The following is a 17,389-nucleotide window of genomic DNA, read 5'->3' as shown; positions in this document are numbered from 1 at the left end:
ATTGTAGCTGACAGATCAGCTGTAATTTTTTCCCTTGGGTTACACCACTAGTGTCCCTGCAGCTCGCTAAAAAAGCAATCCCTCCATATTTCTGCTATGACTGGCACATAATCCACCTGGTTTGTCTGTGTTCTTAATTACTGTTTTATCATAGTATAAGATGTGATCCCAGGTGTTATGTTGCCTGGTGCAATGTTACCCAACAGGGCCTAACCCCAGCCAAATAGCTTCACCCACTTTTGGGCTCACCACCGGTAGGATCTCATCTCTTTGGTGGAGGAGGCCCAAGCTTCTAATGTTGAGAGATACAGGCAGTCGGGTTTACGTCAAGGCGTGGCTAAAGAGGGGTGGGTGTACTTCTGTCCAACCATTTTGGTTCGTGTATGTTAGCGTTTCTTCCATGTCCATTTAGGTCAGGGAATGGACTCTGAGCATCATGTGTGCTTACAGGCCAAACATCAGCTCAGAGTACCTGGAGTACTGGAGTCTCAGGGTAGGTTACTGGAAAGTGTTCCATCTGGGAGACTTCAGTTCTCAAGTGGTCATTGAGAGGGAAACCTGGAGTAGCGTGAGGGAGAAATGACCTGCACTGGCTGAACCAGAGAGGTGTATGTTACTGAACTTCGGTGTTTGTTTGTCTGTAACAAATACAAATTTTGACCATGATGGAAGTCATAAATACACTTGTCACCAGGACACGGTAGGTTTAAGGTTGATAATCAATTTCTTTTTTTACTGTGGTCATCTGTGACTGCATGTCTTGGACATTTGGGTGAAGACAGCAGCTTATAGTCTTTATGTCTATATCACAGTTTTAGTTTATAAAATGTTAACATACCGGTAGTCACATACACTTTACACTTGCATGGATCATCTTCCGTGGCAAACAGCACATGTTTATATGTAGCCTGTAAGTGAAGCACTGTGGCAGACTCTCTGTGGAGTGTTTTGTAACACACTCCCACTTATGACTTATGACACTTAATGTCACGGCACCTCCACGCAAAACACGCAACTTGAATGGAAGTGGGTAGAGAGAGCGTGCACTATAGGTCATGGTTAAAGGAGGCCCGCTGACAGCTCTTGTTTACAGCAGAAAGACTTTTACAAGTAATCTGTCATGAAACAAATTTGAAACCTAAAAATGTAGCGTTTTCAAAATGCAATGACTAGAAAGAAAAGGAAGAACTTTATAATAAGCTTTTGTATAAAGAAGTTTTCAGCTGTATCAATAATCATTTTTATGGCTATATTCAGACTATATGAAGAGAACGTTTTCCCCTCACTGCTTAAAAACTAATAGTGAATGGACTGCAGTATGTTTATTACTGCAGCTCAACTGTTAAAAGCAATCAGGCCTTACTGGCAACAGAGCACAAAAAAATCAGGGCCAGAAAGAAAAAAGAGATGAAAGAAAAGAAGATGAAAGAAAAAAAATTGGAGTCCAGGGACAGCAGAGAACGAGAGTGAATAGTTCAGCCTTTTCAAGCTGGATTTCTATGAAGATAGATAAAGGACTGTTCAGTAATGCCCCAACTGCTTGTTTTAGGCAAGTGGTGTCATAAAAGAACTGACTTTTGAAATAAAAATAACTGAGAAGTTTTTACAGAGCCCGTGGACTGATGGTGTAAAACTATTAGATGTCTAGGAGGGAGAGAAATGGTACAAAAAACTCAGTTTAAGGTTGCAAAACTGTGAATATAAATGTATTAATTCTTTTTTTTTTTTTTATAAAATGCCGCAGTTGTTAAGACACTCTAGCCAGCACTGAACACAAGAAATATCATTTTGAACAAACTGAAGTAGTTATTACCTTTTACAAAAAGAAAACTGAATGTATCTCAGGGGTTCCAGGCCAAAAACATCCTTTTAGTGGGAGTATACTATGCTTCTCAGCATCTACAAGATGTGCAAGTAAGCAACAGCTTCCCAGTTTTCCACAACTGTTTAATTTCCAGGTTATAACTTTACCTGCCAGTGTTCCTGTCACTGGATGTTTATACCTGGGTTATGCAGAAGTAGGTGGAATTCTTTGACAATATTAAAAAGAAATTTAATGGGTTTAGTATTACATTATATCTCTGACAAGCTCGTTAGCCTTCTCACTCCTGTAATGTCCTCTAGCTATGGCATTTCATACACCATTGTTTATATCATTTGTATTTAGAAAAGCTCTTGTGAGAACTTACTTTATGTTAGATTTACCTTTAAGGTGGTATTTTAATAGGTTATTGTAAGGTAACATCTTCGAACCAAGGATAATTGCTTTATCGTAGTAAAAAAGCGAATACCCTTCTTCTCTTCTTCTGGTGCATTTAACCTCCTAGGACCTGTGGACATCACATTTTGGGTTATTTAGACCAAAATACTGAATTTTGCTCTACAAGGGCCTGATATCCACTTACGAGGACATTATACTGCCACTGTTCTATCAAAATTTTAAACAAATATCCTCATATGTGGCTCTTATTTTTAAACGTATGCCATGGAAGAGTTCGGGTCTTAGGAGGATAAGCAAACATTTTTCTTAAAAGCATTAGCCTAAAAGTGAGGCTAGTTTTGTACACAGATAATAATGAGGATTGTTAGTATGACTATTAATCCTGCTTCTGCATATATTGCCTCATGATTCATGCAGAAAAAACACAACTTGATAATTGGATGAGCAATTTTTTGTACACTATGCTGTGCTGCTGCTCCACCAGAGAAATGATGTAAGCACACTGCTGGTTAAACATAGTTTGAAAAAAAAAACCCTTTGCAATGTTACCTGCCAGTTTCTCTTGTTCCCTGCTGTCAAACTAGTATCTGAATTTCATATGGGACGAAGCTTTGGCCATTTTACAATCCCAGTAAGAGAAAGAGAAAAATGTCAGGAGAGTGTAGGGGTTGTTAAGCTTGCCAGAGACTACTATCCTTTGCAAGTTTAATTCCTTTAAAATGAGTTTAGGTGTTAAATGAACCCGTACTGGAGCTAAATTAAATTCCACAGCTATCATTAGAAAGGTTTCTATTAAAGAGCCTTGTGTTGGGAAATTAGCTCCAAGAGCATCTTGGCCCGATAAAGGCAGGAATACTTCTAATTTCCTACTAGCTGCACTCATTTTGACCCCAGGGGTTCTGCAAGGCAGCAAAATAGCCCATTAATTTTGTCTGAAAGCAGACTGCCATAGAAAACTACAACAATCTGTAACAACGTCAGATGATTTGTGTGAAGGAATAATCGCACTTAGAAACTAGAAAGCGCTGCCTCCCAGTTCTGTTTCAGCTTGGCACAGAGATCCTGCATTATTAACAAACGTATGACATTCCACAATTAATTGACATTTATTGCTTTCTAAAATGCAATCCAACTCCCCACTTTTGTTACCAATGATCCATAATTAACTGCAAACACAATTTGCAAGTACTAGGGAAATAGACAGATTAGCATAACAAGCAGAGGCTAGAAATCAAATTCGCATCCCATTTTCTTGCACAGTCATAATCACGTTTCCATGGAAAAACAAAGAATCCTTCAGATAGTACATGCAGTCTTTAAACAACTATAATACTCAGCTTCTTTTACAGACTGTTAATTCAGTCCCAACATGAGAGGCTTTGTTCTTCCCAGTGTTAATTAATCCCTTTACACATAACTGAGTGTTGAACTAAGAAAGGATTTAAGAGTTAAAATCAGGTCTAAGATTGTTGCTTTCTTTATTGCTTTCTTTATCATCACCAAACTTAGTGCTACAGACTTACTCATTATAATTTAACATTACCCTTGGGATCGGTGGTGAAGTTGAGCAATTAAACCTATTTAGATTTTGTGAAATATTCATAGGGTGCACAAAGAATAAGAGTTTTGGAAAAGCTCAAAACAACAAAAATATTTATGTGATCCTATGCTGAAATATTATTAATAATAACATTCAAAAAGACAAACACTGTGTGATCTGAGCTCTTTTTGGGGACGTGTGAATAATTTTGTCAGTGCCTCCTAAGACTACTAAATAAATCAATGAATGTATTTTGCACATTTTGCAAATATCAACCTGCAGGTGTATTGATGTGAACCTGCCATAGTTATGCTGTTGTTTGGTTTACGTAAGAAAACAGCTGGTATGAGATCAGGAAACCATGGTATTATGACTAGGGGATGAGGATGACTGGTTAGAATAGGTACCCCATGGTGAAGGTCAAAGAAACCAGACTTGACTATTGGAAAAGGAAATCTAGCAGTGCAGAGATTGGTATCTTGGGACAGAACCTTGAGAAGTCATTATTGCAACATGGTTTGTCACCTGAGCCATGTGTTGTTATTGCATAAAAAACGAATCCCAGTTTTCATGGATTGCAAACACACATGCTGAACTTTACACTCAAGGCAAACATTTGCAGAGAGGAGCATTGGAGCAATATATGATACACACATATCAGTTATCAAGTCTGTTGCTGTTTATTTGTTTTTTGGTTGAATTTTGCTGTTTTAATTTTACTGATTAAGTGGTCTCCCTCCTTGAAAATGTAATTCAGTATCAATAATTAGCCTTTAAACACAATTAAAGGCATTTGCTAAGTGGAAGTGCTAGTTGGATTGAGGCCACATTATGCATATTATTATTGTATTAATATTTGTCTTTCACAAAACTGCCCACTTTCCAACTGACACACTAGTTTAAGAGGTACTTTGTCACTGCTGGATGAAAACCACACGGTGGTACCTTCTTGCTTTTTTAATGAATTGACACTGGTTATGTTGTTTGTGTTCTGCTGTTCAAGTGTGACTTGCCAATGCAGTGCCACGGAGACCCGGTTCCTTTCTGAGATAAAAAGTTATTCTGGTGCCTGCCATTGCAAATTTTTCACCAACCCCACCACACCTTACAGGTTGGACCTTATAGGCATACATTTGTTCATTTGCTTTCACTTGAGTCAGTTTGATCGAGGTTTGAACTCAAATAACCCAATTTAAGTAATGTGTTTGCAGAACCTTCCTGAAAAGTTTCACACGCACCTTCACTTATATATCAGCCAACGTCAGATGCTGGACTGAAGGTAACCAGTGGAAAAAAAATTAATTCCCACCTTCACGGACAAATAAATTTACATTAGGCAATCCTTCATGGTTCTACAGTGTAATTTGAGCCTAATGGACACACTGAAAAATTAATCCCTATCTTGATCGATGATGAAAATAATGATTAGTTTCCTCTTCAGGTCTGCATGCTTATGGTTGTGTGGTTTAGGAATTTGAGCACTGTATTAAAAATAAAAAACTGAAGCAACGTCTATGACAGGAGTGACTTTGGCGAGTTTTGTTTGTCTTTCTCAGCCTATTCATTTTTCCCAATACTAGAACAAAGAGCGCTTTTGAACAGGAAGCACAACTCATCTGAACTCTCTAGTCCTGCCTTTGGCCCCTAGGCCCAGTCTACTTTATCTAATAGAGATGTTGAGCAGAGAACACAGAGGGAAGCGAGCTTAAAGTCTCTCTGAAGAAAGAAGCAGATTATATATAGCCACTGATTAAGGCAGAGATGGGAACATGACCTACATGCATAACAACATTTTCTCTCACTTTCTGCTACAGAACAAGCCTCCGTCCAGGACCAGGACTCTACAACTGGGAGAATCAATCTAATTATAACACCAGAGTCAGATTTCAATGCACACCTCATTAATATTTCTCTCATTATTGGGTTAATAATGTTTTTAGAGGTGTGGGAGACTTGGGAGAGATGATACCTCACCAGTGAACCTTTGCTTTCAGTGCACCTGTCATTCAGGTAAAAATGACTGCTTTCATGCATTGTGTCTGGATCATGTATCAGATTATAGTTGAAACTGCTAACTCCCTTTCACACACAGTGCATGTGCTCTCAAAATAGCTGTTCCCCTGGGAGACTCATGGGGGATGAGGGGAGGATGGGGGAGAAAAAGACAGTGGGAGGGAGAAAGAGAGCGGGAGAGAGGGATTTCTCCTTCCTCATCAATCTTTCGGATCCTGTCCCACTGATGCCGGTGCCCGCGTATCCGACAGCGCCAGCGTCGGCAGGCAGCGGCAGGCAGCAGACCTTGCTGAGATTCAATCCAGATTCTTTTATCAGCCACCTGAGGTTGATTTAACACCCCTGTTCCTGGACAGTGAAAGTGGCTGATTATACAGCCAGTCAGTCCCTTTCCCCCCTCATCTCCCTCAGCTCCAGCCCATTACCCAAAACTGCTGTGCTGTGCTGTCTGGGCTCATGAAGACGTGGAGAGGGCGCAGGGAGGCAGGTCATAAACCCGACAAGATCAAAGGCAATAACTACTTATGCGTGTAAATGAATCAAAATCTGAATGTGCATATATGCTCTTTGGGGTTATAATTTAAATGCGGCTGATAAATAATTGACAGACTCAATTATTGGCTATCAACATCAAAGACTTTGATTTTTTTGTTGTTGTTGCAAAAGAAACTGGTAACTGAGTATTTTTTATGCAAATCTTAATGGCTTTTTTAAAAATTCCAACCCATAACATAATAGCCCACATCCAATTTTTTTGTAAAGGTGCTTGTTGTTTTGTATATTGTGTTTCTGGACTTTGTAGCAGTCTCACAGAAATATGATCGCTAACCAAATTGAATGCAGTAACCATTTCACCTTATGCTGAACTATAAGGGTACTTCACTGAATAAGTGTATTCATCATTAGAATCACTGTGTTGAAGCTGGGCATGAGCTGTGATACTCAAAAAGTTGTGTATTTCTAACGTGACAATGTGGTTGTTGAAAGATGTCGGAATAGATCTAATAAAAGACAAGTTTAGAATTTCAGTGGTTTTGAAGCTGTTTCAATCTAGGGAGAATATTCAGACCCCCTTTGTTAATGTTTCTTTTACAACTTTGAGAAAATATGCAGCTTTAGGTTGTATGAAGGCTAAAGCTGAAATTCTATCAGAAGGTTTAGACTGAATGTTTTTTATATGGTATAAAGTGTGTGGTTAGCTAGAGTAGATGGGTGTTTGCTTGCAAGTTCAATGGTAACTTTATTGTGCCCAATGGGCAATTGATTTTCCTTATGTCCACACATGATCCAACCCCCCCTCCCCCCTCAAAAAACATTACCTACATTACCTAAAGATAAAAATAAAAATAAACTTACAGCAAGAAACTTTTTCATATCAATATCTGCTAAAAGCATTTTTTTGATAAATAAAAAATGGAAATACAAACTTAAACTGATTTGAAAACAAACACTTTAAATGGTTTTTATAGCATTTATAACATATAAATAATAAAACACAGACAAGCAAATATAAACGAGCGCAGATAGATTTTCTCAGAAATCAAACAGACCAGTTCAAACAGAACTCAAGGGAATAAAAAAACAGTGTTAGATAAAAGATTTTCTTCTCCAGAGCTTTTTATATGCATTGACAGATGGGATATTGGTGACCTCATCACCTGAGCATATGTTCCTTCAGTAGGTGAACAGACTGACAGGCGACAGGCAGGAGGGAACACTGCGCCTCATGAAAGGCTGGTGAGTTTGTTCAGTTGCAGTTGTACTCATATGTACATATTTACCCATACTAATTGAAATATAAGAAGCTTTAGAGAGTGGGGGGTGGGTGATGTACAGGCAGAAACATTTGAACTACTTTCACCTGACTTGCTTTGATTTTATAGGTGTGGGTGTAAGCTGTAAAAACAAAGGGTGTACTATACTGTGTCTTTGCTTGTTTTTTGGTTCCCCTTTTAAATATAGAGTTTTTGTTAGAAGTTTACATCATGACCTTATATGTATGGTTATTTATATACGGTTAAATGTAAAGGTTATTTGGCACTTTTTTATAATTTCTTTAAACTGTTCTTTTTTCAGGGTGGATTAGCTGTACAGCATACATTTTCAATGACTCTAACAAATAATAATTGGATGCACAAGTTTGAATTTATTTTGAATTTTCTGTAATCCACACAAGTATACATAAAGTCTCTGATACATACACCCAGTAATATAAGGTTAAATGTTCATTCGCAAGGTGCAGGTCAGATCAGACGATTTTAGTAGCCAGCAAGACTTTGGGCATAATTCTGGCTGGATATTTGACTTGATGAATCAGTAAAGTTTATTTAAGTTTGATAGTGTGTTGCAAAGAATGAGGTTGGGGCTTTGGGAAAGCCATTCCAAAACCTTAGCTTGTTTTATCATGAGCATGGCCCTAACCGCACCATACTTGAGAGTTGGTACAGAGTTCTTAGGTTTAAAGCGTCACCTTTACACTTCCAAACATACCTATTGTAAGGCAATTGGCTTGTCCATATGGGCGGCAGCAAATTTCAGTCAAGCTTAAAGGTGTCAATTTGGAGTAGAATCTTCCTTTGTTGGGACCCTCTCAGTCCACGGCAATTCAAAACTTGTTTCATTGTGGACAGTAATGCTGGTATTCAAGCAGTTTGCAGTTCATGGAAGGCTTGGTAGATCCTGAGTTGTTCCTGAACATCCTAACCAATTTCCTCTCATGTGAGGGTGACCATTTGGGTGGCGATAAACTATACTTACATGCAACTGTTTGTACAGATGATCCTCAAATCTGCAGTTGGATAGAAATGGCTTCAAGCAACCTTCTCCCAACTTGTGTAGATATATAGTTCTCCTTCTTAGAGCCTCAATGAATTCCATGGAATGTCCCATTGTTCTGAGTGTTACTCATAAATTTTGTTGGGTCATTAAAATATTAAGTGCATTGATGTCTTGTGATCTGGCACTATATAAAACTAAACTGAATGAAATTGAAATTGGTCAGTCTAGTGTGTGCAGACAAACAAATTGCTAGTTGTAGTCAACCATGACCACTAACGAGAAGCTAACAGGCCTTGGCCTTGGCAAATTAAAAGACACTTTAGAACATTCAGCTCCACTTATTAAAAGTTGAAATGATTGTATGTGTATATTTGAGCCTATACGTATAGTTGACCCTGTGTGGATTACAGAAAAAACAAAATAAAGCCAAATTCTAGTTGTTTAAAGTCATTAAAGATATATGCTGTACAATCATTCCACCCTCAAAAAAAGAAGATTTCAAAGAAATAATTAAAAAGCCCAAAATGACCTTGATGAGTTTGTGAATCTATTCTGATATATGTCTACTTTATGATGTGTACTACTGCACACATGCAGCCCACCTCAACATAGGAGAGAATGGTGAAGTGATTATGATATTACTCAAGCTGAATACAACTCTTATAATATTTTAAGATTTACTATATACTATATTATACACTATAAATATATACAATATACAGTAAATTACACAATATAATATATTTTACAATATTGCAACGGATCTCAGTGTTACTTTGCCTAAAAGCACAGGGGACAATGACTCAGATTAAAATGAATCTTTTACTTACAGAGTCAATAATACTGAACAGATCTTTTTCAGGTAATTATACAAAACCCTATGGTATAAACTATGGTATGAACTGTATGGTATAGTTTAGCTTTATACTGATCTATACCCTGACTTTAGGGCTGTTCGATATATCAATATATATCAGATGATGATATAAAAACATCTATCTTTCATTTTACGCTATCGTTTGTTTCGTGGTGTCGCAAAATAAACTGTTTACGGCAATATTTTTTCATCGTTTTGATGGTCACTGTAGTGGCTATATTAATTTCGTAAAGTTCTCTCTTTCTCTTATATTTAATATAACCACACTATGGACAGACAAGTGCCTGTTTTTATGCGTTGTGGTTAGCAACAACGACGGTAACAGCATCGCGTGTCCGCTTGTTTATGTTCCACATAAACCTTTCACAATAAAGCTCAAGATCCTGTTGAGACCTTTCAAAATAAACAGAATCACGTGAAAGAGCAGATCATTTACGGATGAGAATTAAAAAAAGAGCCGCCAGGTGTTAAAAAATAAACCTTAGACTCAAACGTTAGAACAGGCTTTTCCCCGCAGCACGCTGTGTAATAAATACTCACAAAGAAAACGGCGGCCTTTACAACTTATGTCTAAAAATATATCGTTTCATGCATCGGTTAAAACACTCGACTCCAGCTACATGATGCGCAGCTGGAAACACTTCCCGCAAGTCGAGCTGCCCGAGATTCACATAATTTACAGAAAATGTTAAATTTTTGTGATTTATATCGTTATCGACGATAGAATTCTTATATCGGGATATGAGATTTTGGTCATATCGCACAGCCCTACCTGACTTCATACATTCGATTTGCTGCAGAATTATTTCCAACAGTATCCAATGTTAGGTATTGAATTTCAGCCCTTGAATTCAGCACTTACAAAATGATGCGTGTGTTTGCTTTGAACGCGCATCAATTGATAGTTTTCCCAATTACAAATAACTGTCCTTGGGTAGTGATGAGGCTCACTTTGTCAGAGCTGTAGATAGACTCTCAGTGTCACTGCCTATTGTGCATCACACATAATGGGTCTTTGTGAAAACACATTGTTCAGGTTTACAATTTACATAATGCTTTCACCTTGGCATTTGTATCCGTTAGTATGTGTGATACAAAAGAAAGCACTTGTACCACACACAGCAAACCACACAAATATTGCACAGGTAAGGTCAGGCAGTCTGTCTGGCTTTACACAGCACAGAGACTAACAGGACTATTATGGTCCATGCTTGTCTTTCGCACAATACTGTATATACAACAAAACAGAAAAAAGGCTGTTTGCCACAAGTCAAGCTGGGAAATGTCTAGTTCAGGAAGTTTTAGGTCGACTAGCAAAACATGTCATTTGACTCCTGACCAGGAATCTAACCATACTTTATTTAATTTCATTTTAGTTTAGGAAAAAGGCAGAAGCTCGTGACATTTGCAGTGTAGTTATCTGTAGTAATCTGGTGCAGCATGACAGCTCCCACACATGCTGTCCAATCCAGTATTTATGGTTTTCTCAATGACTCAATGATAAACAGCATAATTATTTTTGAAAATAAAAATTATTATGTCACTAAACATAAATATTTGTAGTTTCTAGACAATATAAATCCTGATAGACGGTAAAAAGCCATTTTTCTATAAGGTTTTAAACTCTATGTGTAAAACAAAACTTCCACATATAAATTAAAGCCATTCTTTGGTTCATCCAGCAGCACTAATATCTGCACAAACAATATCACTTTCACCAAACGGTACAATTCAAAGTCCTAACTAAAGCTAGGATATGGCTTTTGTAGTCAAATAGATAAATAAAACAAATGGTTAAAGTGCAACGTTAGTTACTTTGCTTTGAATTAGAGATGATTTCCTGTAGTGAAATCATCTCTAATGATGATTGCATCATCTCTAATGATGATTTCACTACAGTGTCTTTCGTCTTGAACTCATCTAACCTTGTGCCTTCATCTCGCTGGGATGTAGGAACAGGTCATGGTCGGTCAAGCTAATGCTTGTGATTCCTCCAAATATGCCACTTTGCATTTCAGAAGCTCCCCACAAGTAGCTCTGCTAAAAGTACACTGATGGAAGCAACGGCAACCTGCACAGAGCTGATGAGCTGGGCAGCAAGTCAGACACATGAACAGCATAGAACATCTGGTCAGTTTAAAAAGAAATGTTATGGAAATGTAGACTTCATTTCAAAGAAGATCTCAGCAAGGCGGCATTTCTCTATGAAGATGGCCAACTCAATAACAAATGGTAAGCTGACTGGTCTGCAATAGGATGTTACACAAACTTTTCTGCTTAACGCTTGTTTTAGAGAATAAGAATATCACAATTGTCAGATTTCATAATTTCTTGTCTAATCTAATCAGATCATTACAGCAGACACAACCAGTGTCACCTTGTGACAGTGTCACTCTCACATGTGAGGCCTCCTGTTCTTAATCAATACAGAAAAATCAAAAAGGGAATTCGTAGTTCATAGCACCTATTAGCTTTATTCCTTGATAGGAATAAAGATCAGTGTAGGTTAAAGTAATTTAATGTTGTAAATACAATTCTTAATGTCTATTTATTAGGTTTATAAATATGTATAAATAAAAATTTATTAAGGCTAGTAGGCTACCCCCCAGCAATCGGGGCTGTACAACATAACTATATTTATCAAATGATGAAAGAAAAATGTCTATCCTTGTGGTCATTATATAAAATTATAAATTCACTACATTTACAGACATTATTGTAATAATTGGTTAAAGAATTGGTAAAATTTCAGTGAGTAAGGCATTTTTTTAGAGTTTTTCCTTATTTTTTAAGTTGATCAAATATTGTAAAAGAGCTGAAATAATTAATGAAATGTAGAGTACATATGTATTTTTAATAAATGTTCAAAAAGTTCTCGATTCTCACTTGTTGATAATTAGAAAATACATATCTTTGCGGTCACATAAATCAAACAATGTAAAATCCAACCCATCAGTTCTAGTATAGTAATAGCATCTTTCAATGTTTCTCTAAAAAAATCCAACTCATAGAAGTTTCAAAAATATTCATAATAACTGGTTACCACCAGTTATTGTGAATATTATTATCTTAAGTCCATTTTTCACAATTTATTAAATTCTTGAAGACTCATATAAACTTTGTCTTTTTATCCTGAAGTTTAGAGTCCTGCATTGCTTTCACTGAAATCACATGAGGTGGGAATCTTTTCACAATTGCTGTGGAGAGAATGAAAAATGACAGAGGCCAAAAATGTTTTCAATACATATAAAATGTAGGTATTCCTTTTAGACAGACTTAAAACGATAGGCATTTCCTTTAACGCGTTTCCTGCTCACTTGAAAGTTTTTTATAGTCAAAAATACATTTACATTACCCATGTGAGTCACAAAAACCATTAAAATTATTTTGTGTCATGTCATTTCTTTCCAAAAGCACATTTTCCATTTACATACATAGCATTATCTACAAAGAGAGCCTGAGGGAAGAATGCATTTTTAGGAATTTGTAATTATTCTTCAATTCTGCTTCTTTAATAGAGTAGTACACTCGACCAAACTTCGGGAACACTTTTAAGTTCACCTTGCCATTCATGGCACAGAATCTCAGCGAGCTCGAAGGAAAGATTAAGAGCAGAGTGGAATCATAATAAAGGTGACAGAGGATGCCTCATGGGACGCTTTGCCTCCAGGAGTACAGAAGAAAATCTCACTTTATAATGCAGTTAAATTATTTCACGCTTGCAAAGCATTTTTTAACTGAAGCTTTAGCTGTGCATACGGAGCTCCTGGTTTAGCCCCAATTAGCAAAAGGAAAATTTGTTGAAAAAACTGTAGAAAAGCTATTGTTTGTCCTCTGAAAACAATCAAACTTACTATTTATTCAAAGATGATTAGAAGTCATGCCATAAGAGTGTGGAGGTGGAAAAGAGTTGTTAGTTAATTGGAGGGTTATGAATAGAACTGTTTGTTTCAATATTAGTAAAAATGTTCAAATGTTTTGGTTGTGGCAACCTAATGACATGTGGAAACTTTTTTTTCCATGAATTTACACTGATCAAAAAAGAAACTACAAGATGTGGCTCTGCATGAGCTGTACATCCCTTGCACAAATACAAATCTATTATCTGAGCATCTACTTGTGTATTGCATGTATTCAAACAGTGTCTTCTTATTTGGAGAGCTCTAACTAAGGCAAACAAAACGCCATGAATGTTTGTGCTGATAGATAAATGCTACACTCCCCACCATTAATCACACTGGCAGTTTCAAATAAGCTGTAGCGTACTGAAGTATGGGGGAAGGCTGTCTTAATGCTCATTTGAAATTCAAAGTGGTTTTCATAAATTATTCAGTTTATTAAAATCATAAGCAACTCTGTTATAATTCCACAAACAAAAATACACATATACCACAACGTGTAACTGTGTGTGAATGCATTTACCTGTGTCAGTGTGCGTGTGTGGGGGTTGCATATGTCTATTACTCACCCCAGCGTCGTCATGGTGACAATAGTGTACCAGAATGAAGCTGGGATGCTGGTGAACTTGCTGGAGCTGGAGCCCTTCTCTGCATAAAACATGACCGTGGCAAAGATGATGATGGCCATGGTGAGTGAGAAGAGGAGGAAGCCCAGCTCCGAAGCGCAGCTCTTGAGTGTATAACCCAGGATCCGCAGGCCTTGCGAGTGGCGGGAGAACTTGAAGATACGAAACACTCGAAACACACGCAGTGTCACGAAGGCGCCGCTGACATCCTCGTTGTTGGTCATCACTAGACCAATATAATATGGCAAGATAGCCACCACGTCGATGATGCTCATCACAGAGCGCATGAAGCGGTAACGACTAGGTGCGGCAAACAAGCGCAACAGATACTCCACGGTGAAAATCATAACACAGGCGGTGTCCATGCAGAAGAACGCAACAGTGTAGCGTTCGCCACATGGCATGTCTTTCTGATTGGCAGTAGCACCACAGGGCACGGTCTCCACCACATTCGTAATGACCGAGACAGCAATGAAGAACCCAGTGACATAGTAAAAGACCAGGGCCATGGTGGAGGTGTGGGGGTTTTCAAAGGCGCGCCACATGGTCTCTCTGAAGTTCATGTTGGGCATCTTCAGGTCCATATTCTCTTCCTGATCATCCTGCAGCCGCTCTAAGTTCTCCCTCTTTCTGTCCTTGTATTCTTCATAGCAGCAGTCACCGATGATCTCAGGTATGATGCCAAAGAAAGTCAGCTCCTCATCATAGGCCGAGATGCACTCGTGACGAGGATAATGGAGCTTTCCCGTTCGGTAAAAGTTGAGAATGCTTCTGAAGGCGTCAGGGTCCCGGTCGAAAAAGTACTCCTTGGTTTCCTCGTTGTAAAAGAAATCTTTCTCAGAACTGCCCAGTAGGGTGTCTGGGTAGCGGTCCAATGTTGTTCTCCAGGTCTGAAAACGACGGCCGCTGACATTGAGGATGATAAGTTCATCTTGTTTCTTGCTGTTGTCTCTTGGCGCGATAGGCATGGGGCAGTTGGCCACAGGCATCCAGCCAATTGCTGCAGCCCTGGCAAAGGGGAGCCACGCTGCTACTCCTGTTGCCATTGTGAAGCAAAGTCTTCCACACCTTCAGACTTAACTGCCCTGAAAATGATCTGGCATCTGAAGAAGAAAACACAAAAAAGGGAATGTGGATAATTAACAGCAACACATTCAGTCTTCAACCAAATGACCAGTGCTGACCATCAAGGTGCTGTGTACCATCATGCCTATTCTACTATGAGTTTCAAAACATTTTTCCTCTCTGTTAAATCTCCTTTCACTTTCAGCAGTCTCTTGTTTAAATATCTGAAAATGTCATCTATACAAAATGCCACCTGAGCTGCTAAAAATGGAAAGAACAGCTAAAGGTGGATGTAAAAGTTTGTGTGAAATGTAAAATCTGATTTCTATGAAAAAAATAAAATGTGCACGAGTTCGACTTAGACCACAATGAATTGGTATGCATGTGAATCAAATGACTCGCCTTTTGTGTCCAAGCCTATGTCGAAAAGGAACAACTAGATGTACAATTTAACCAGCATCAGCGACATTAAGAAACAACTATAAGGCTTCTGTTCTGAGCAGCTTCATTAACTATCCTACGGTGAAAAACAGTGACAGCCAAACCTGTTGAATCTAAATAAGGAGGAAATCTACTTCAGAGTTCTCCATGCGCTGATAACGTTACGCGGTTTTCCCTGTTAGAATTTTAAAGTACATAAATTACACAATGACCTGATGACGTTTCTTTACTGACTTGTATTACCTGGTCGAGTATAAGCAAACATCTTGTGTCCGTGCACGTTATACTCAAAACGTGACAAAAAGTGATTCTGAAACGTTCACGCCTTAGAAACACCGCTTTTCGCCTCCAGCGCACGAATCGCACAACTTCCCCAACAAACGCATTTATTCACCTGATAAATGCAAATTTCTAAATTTATATCAGCCCTTCCAAAGATAAGAACTGAATAAAAGGGTCGGCGAAAACAGGAATACTCACAGAAAAGGAGATGGAGTGGAGGAGGGAACAAAATCCCAACTCTTCCAAACCGAGTCCTCAGTTGTAAGTGAGAAAGGATGAGCTCGGATCCATCCAGCGAGCTGAGGCAGCGAGCAACACCTCTCTTCTTCACCTCGGTCGATCGGCAGACTCCCGCACCGAGCAGAGCGAAAAAACTGAAAGCAGCAGAATTAACCGCAAGACTCTGAAGAAACGGTCTGTGTCTGACGGATTCTACATCCTGCCTTCTTTGATTCCCCGTCACTGTTTGAAAAAGTGAAATGTGATGGAGAGGAGACGCACGCTTCCCTTCCTTCACCACAAAGTACAATGTACGACTCGCTCGCTGTGCCAGCTCCGTGTCATCAGTCCTCCTCCCCTCTGCCTCACTTTGCCATCATCTGTGACAGACTTCAACTCACTTGGCACTTCCAGTATGGTGGTGATGCACTGTAAAGCAGAACGTGACGTTGTGATGCAGGAAACTGGACTTGATCAATCAATCAACTTTAAATCCGATTTAAAATTTCAAGTTATGCATTTGTTTACTCATTATTATTTTTATAATCTCAAAATGAAAAATAAACCCTGTTGGCAGACAAGAAACTTCTATTCTTCTTCTATTATTATTATTATTATTATTATTAGTAGTAGTAGTAGTAGTAGTAGTAGTAGTAGTAGTAGTAGTAGTAGTAGTATTATCAATAATTCCCCTTTGCACATGTTTCATGCCATGCAGGCCTAATGTTTTACACCCCGCCTTAACCTGCTTGGTACCCTTGTTAACGTTTGACCTTAACAAGTCCCTCATCTAAATGATCAAATCGTCCTTTCACAAACAAGCAAACAAACAGCTCGGAAGACTTCCTCCAAGCTGAAGAATTATAGAAACTCTGCTTTTGCCTTTTCCTGTGGAGATGAAAAAATAAAACCTTGCCTTACAGTGTCAAAGGTGTGCGCCCTCATCTCCTTTTATGAAGTCAGTTATATTGCCACTTGATGCGTTGGCATGCTGCTGACAGTTTTCTCGTGGACAAAATATTTGACAAAACAGCGCTTGTTTGGAAGGAATTTAAAAATACCTCTGTCTGTGTTGTCTGAAGAAATGTAATATACTCCCCCCCCCCCCCCCCCTTTTTTTTTTTTTTACACAAATCTGCTCGAAGGTATAACGGTTAGATTATTTCTCTGGCATAACTTTCATTTTGGAACTGTTCCTATACCAAATGTCAAGACAAGATTGTCAGCCAGCGGTAATTCATCGATTAAGTGTTTGCTGGGACATGACAGATATTCAGGTTTTTGCACTTTTCAAAAAGTGGAAAAGTTTGCATTAGAAAGCAGGAAGGGTAGCGGGAAGGTGGCAAAAACACATCTAACTTTTACCTCGAATGTTGGAACGTGACTGTTGCTCAAAGCCACTTTAAAGTTTTATTTTAATTTCTTGTT

At 38.4% G+C, this 17,389-nt stretch overlaps 1 protein-coding gene across 3 annotated transcripts in view; it reads right to left on the bottom strand.

Moving 5' to 3' along the window:
• The window catches only part of LOC147331486 (A-type voltage-gated potassium channel KCND3-like), a 97,387-nt gene extending 81,085 nt beyond the window's left edge, over positions 1-16,302 (bottom strand). For all 3 annotated transcript variants that reach the window (XM_086293839.1, XM_086293837.1, XM_086293838.1), the window contains exons 1-2: positions 15,941-16,302; positions 13,898-15,057 (exon numbers count right to left, since the gene is read on the bottom strand). In XM_086293839.1, coding sequence (XP_086149965.1) covers positions 13,898-15,000 — 1,103 coding nt within the window. In that variant the 5' untranslated portion in view covers positions 15,001-15,057; positions 15,941-16,302. The remainder of the gene's footprint in view (positions 1-13,897; positions 15,058-15,940) is intronic.
• Positions 16,303-17,389: the final 1,087 nt, after the last annotated feature.

This window comes from Aulonocara sp. 'chitande type north' Nkhata Bay, linkage group LG5 (genome assembly GCF_057382095.1).
Source record: "Aulonocara sp. 'chitande type north' Nkhata Bay isolate Kocher_YH1m ecotype deep benthic linkage group LG5, A_spYH_male_GT1.1, whole genome shotgun sequence".
Taxonomy (NCBI): domain Eukaryota; kingdom Metazoa; phylum Chordata; class Actinopteri; order Cichliformes; family Cichlidae; genus Aulonocara; species Aulonocara sp. 'chitande type north' Nkhata Bay.
This window is presented reverse-complemented; position numbering and strand designations above follow the sequence as displayed.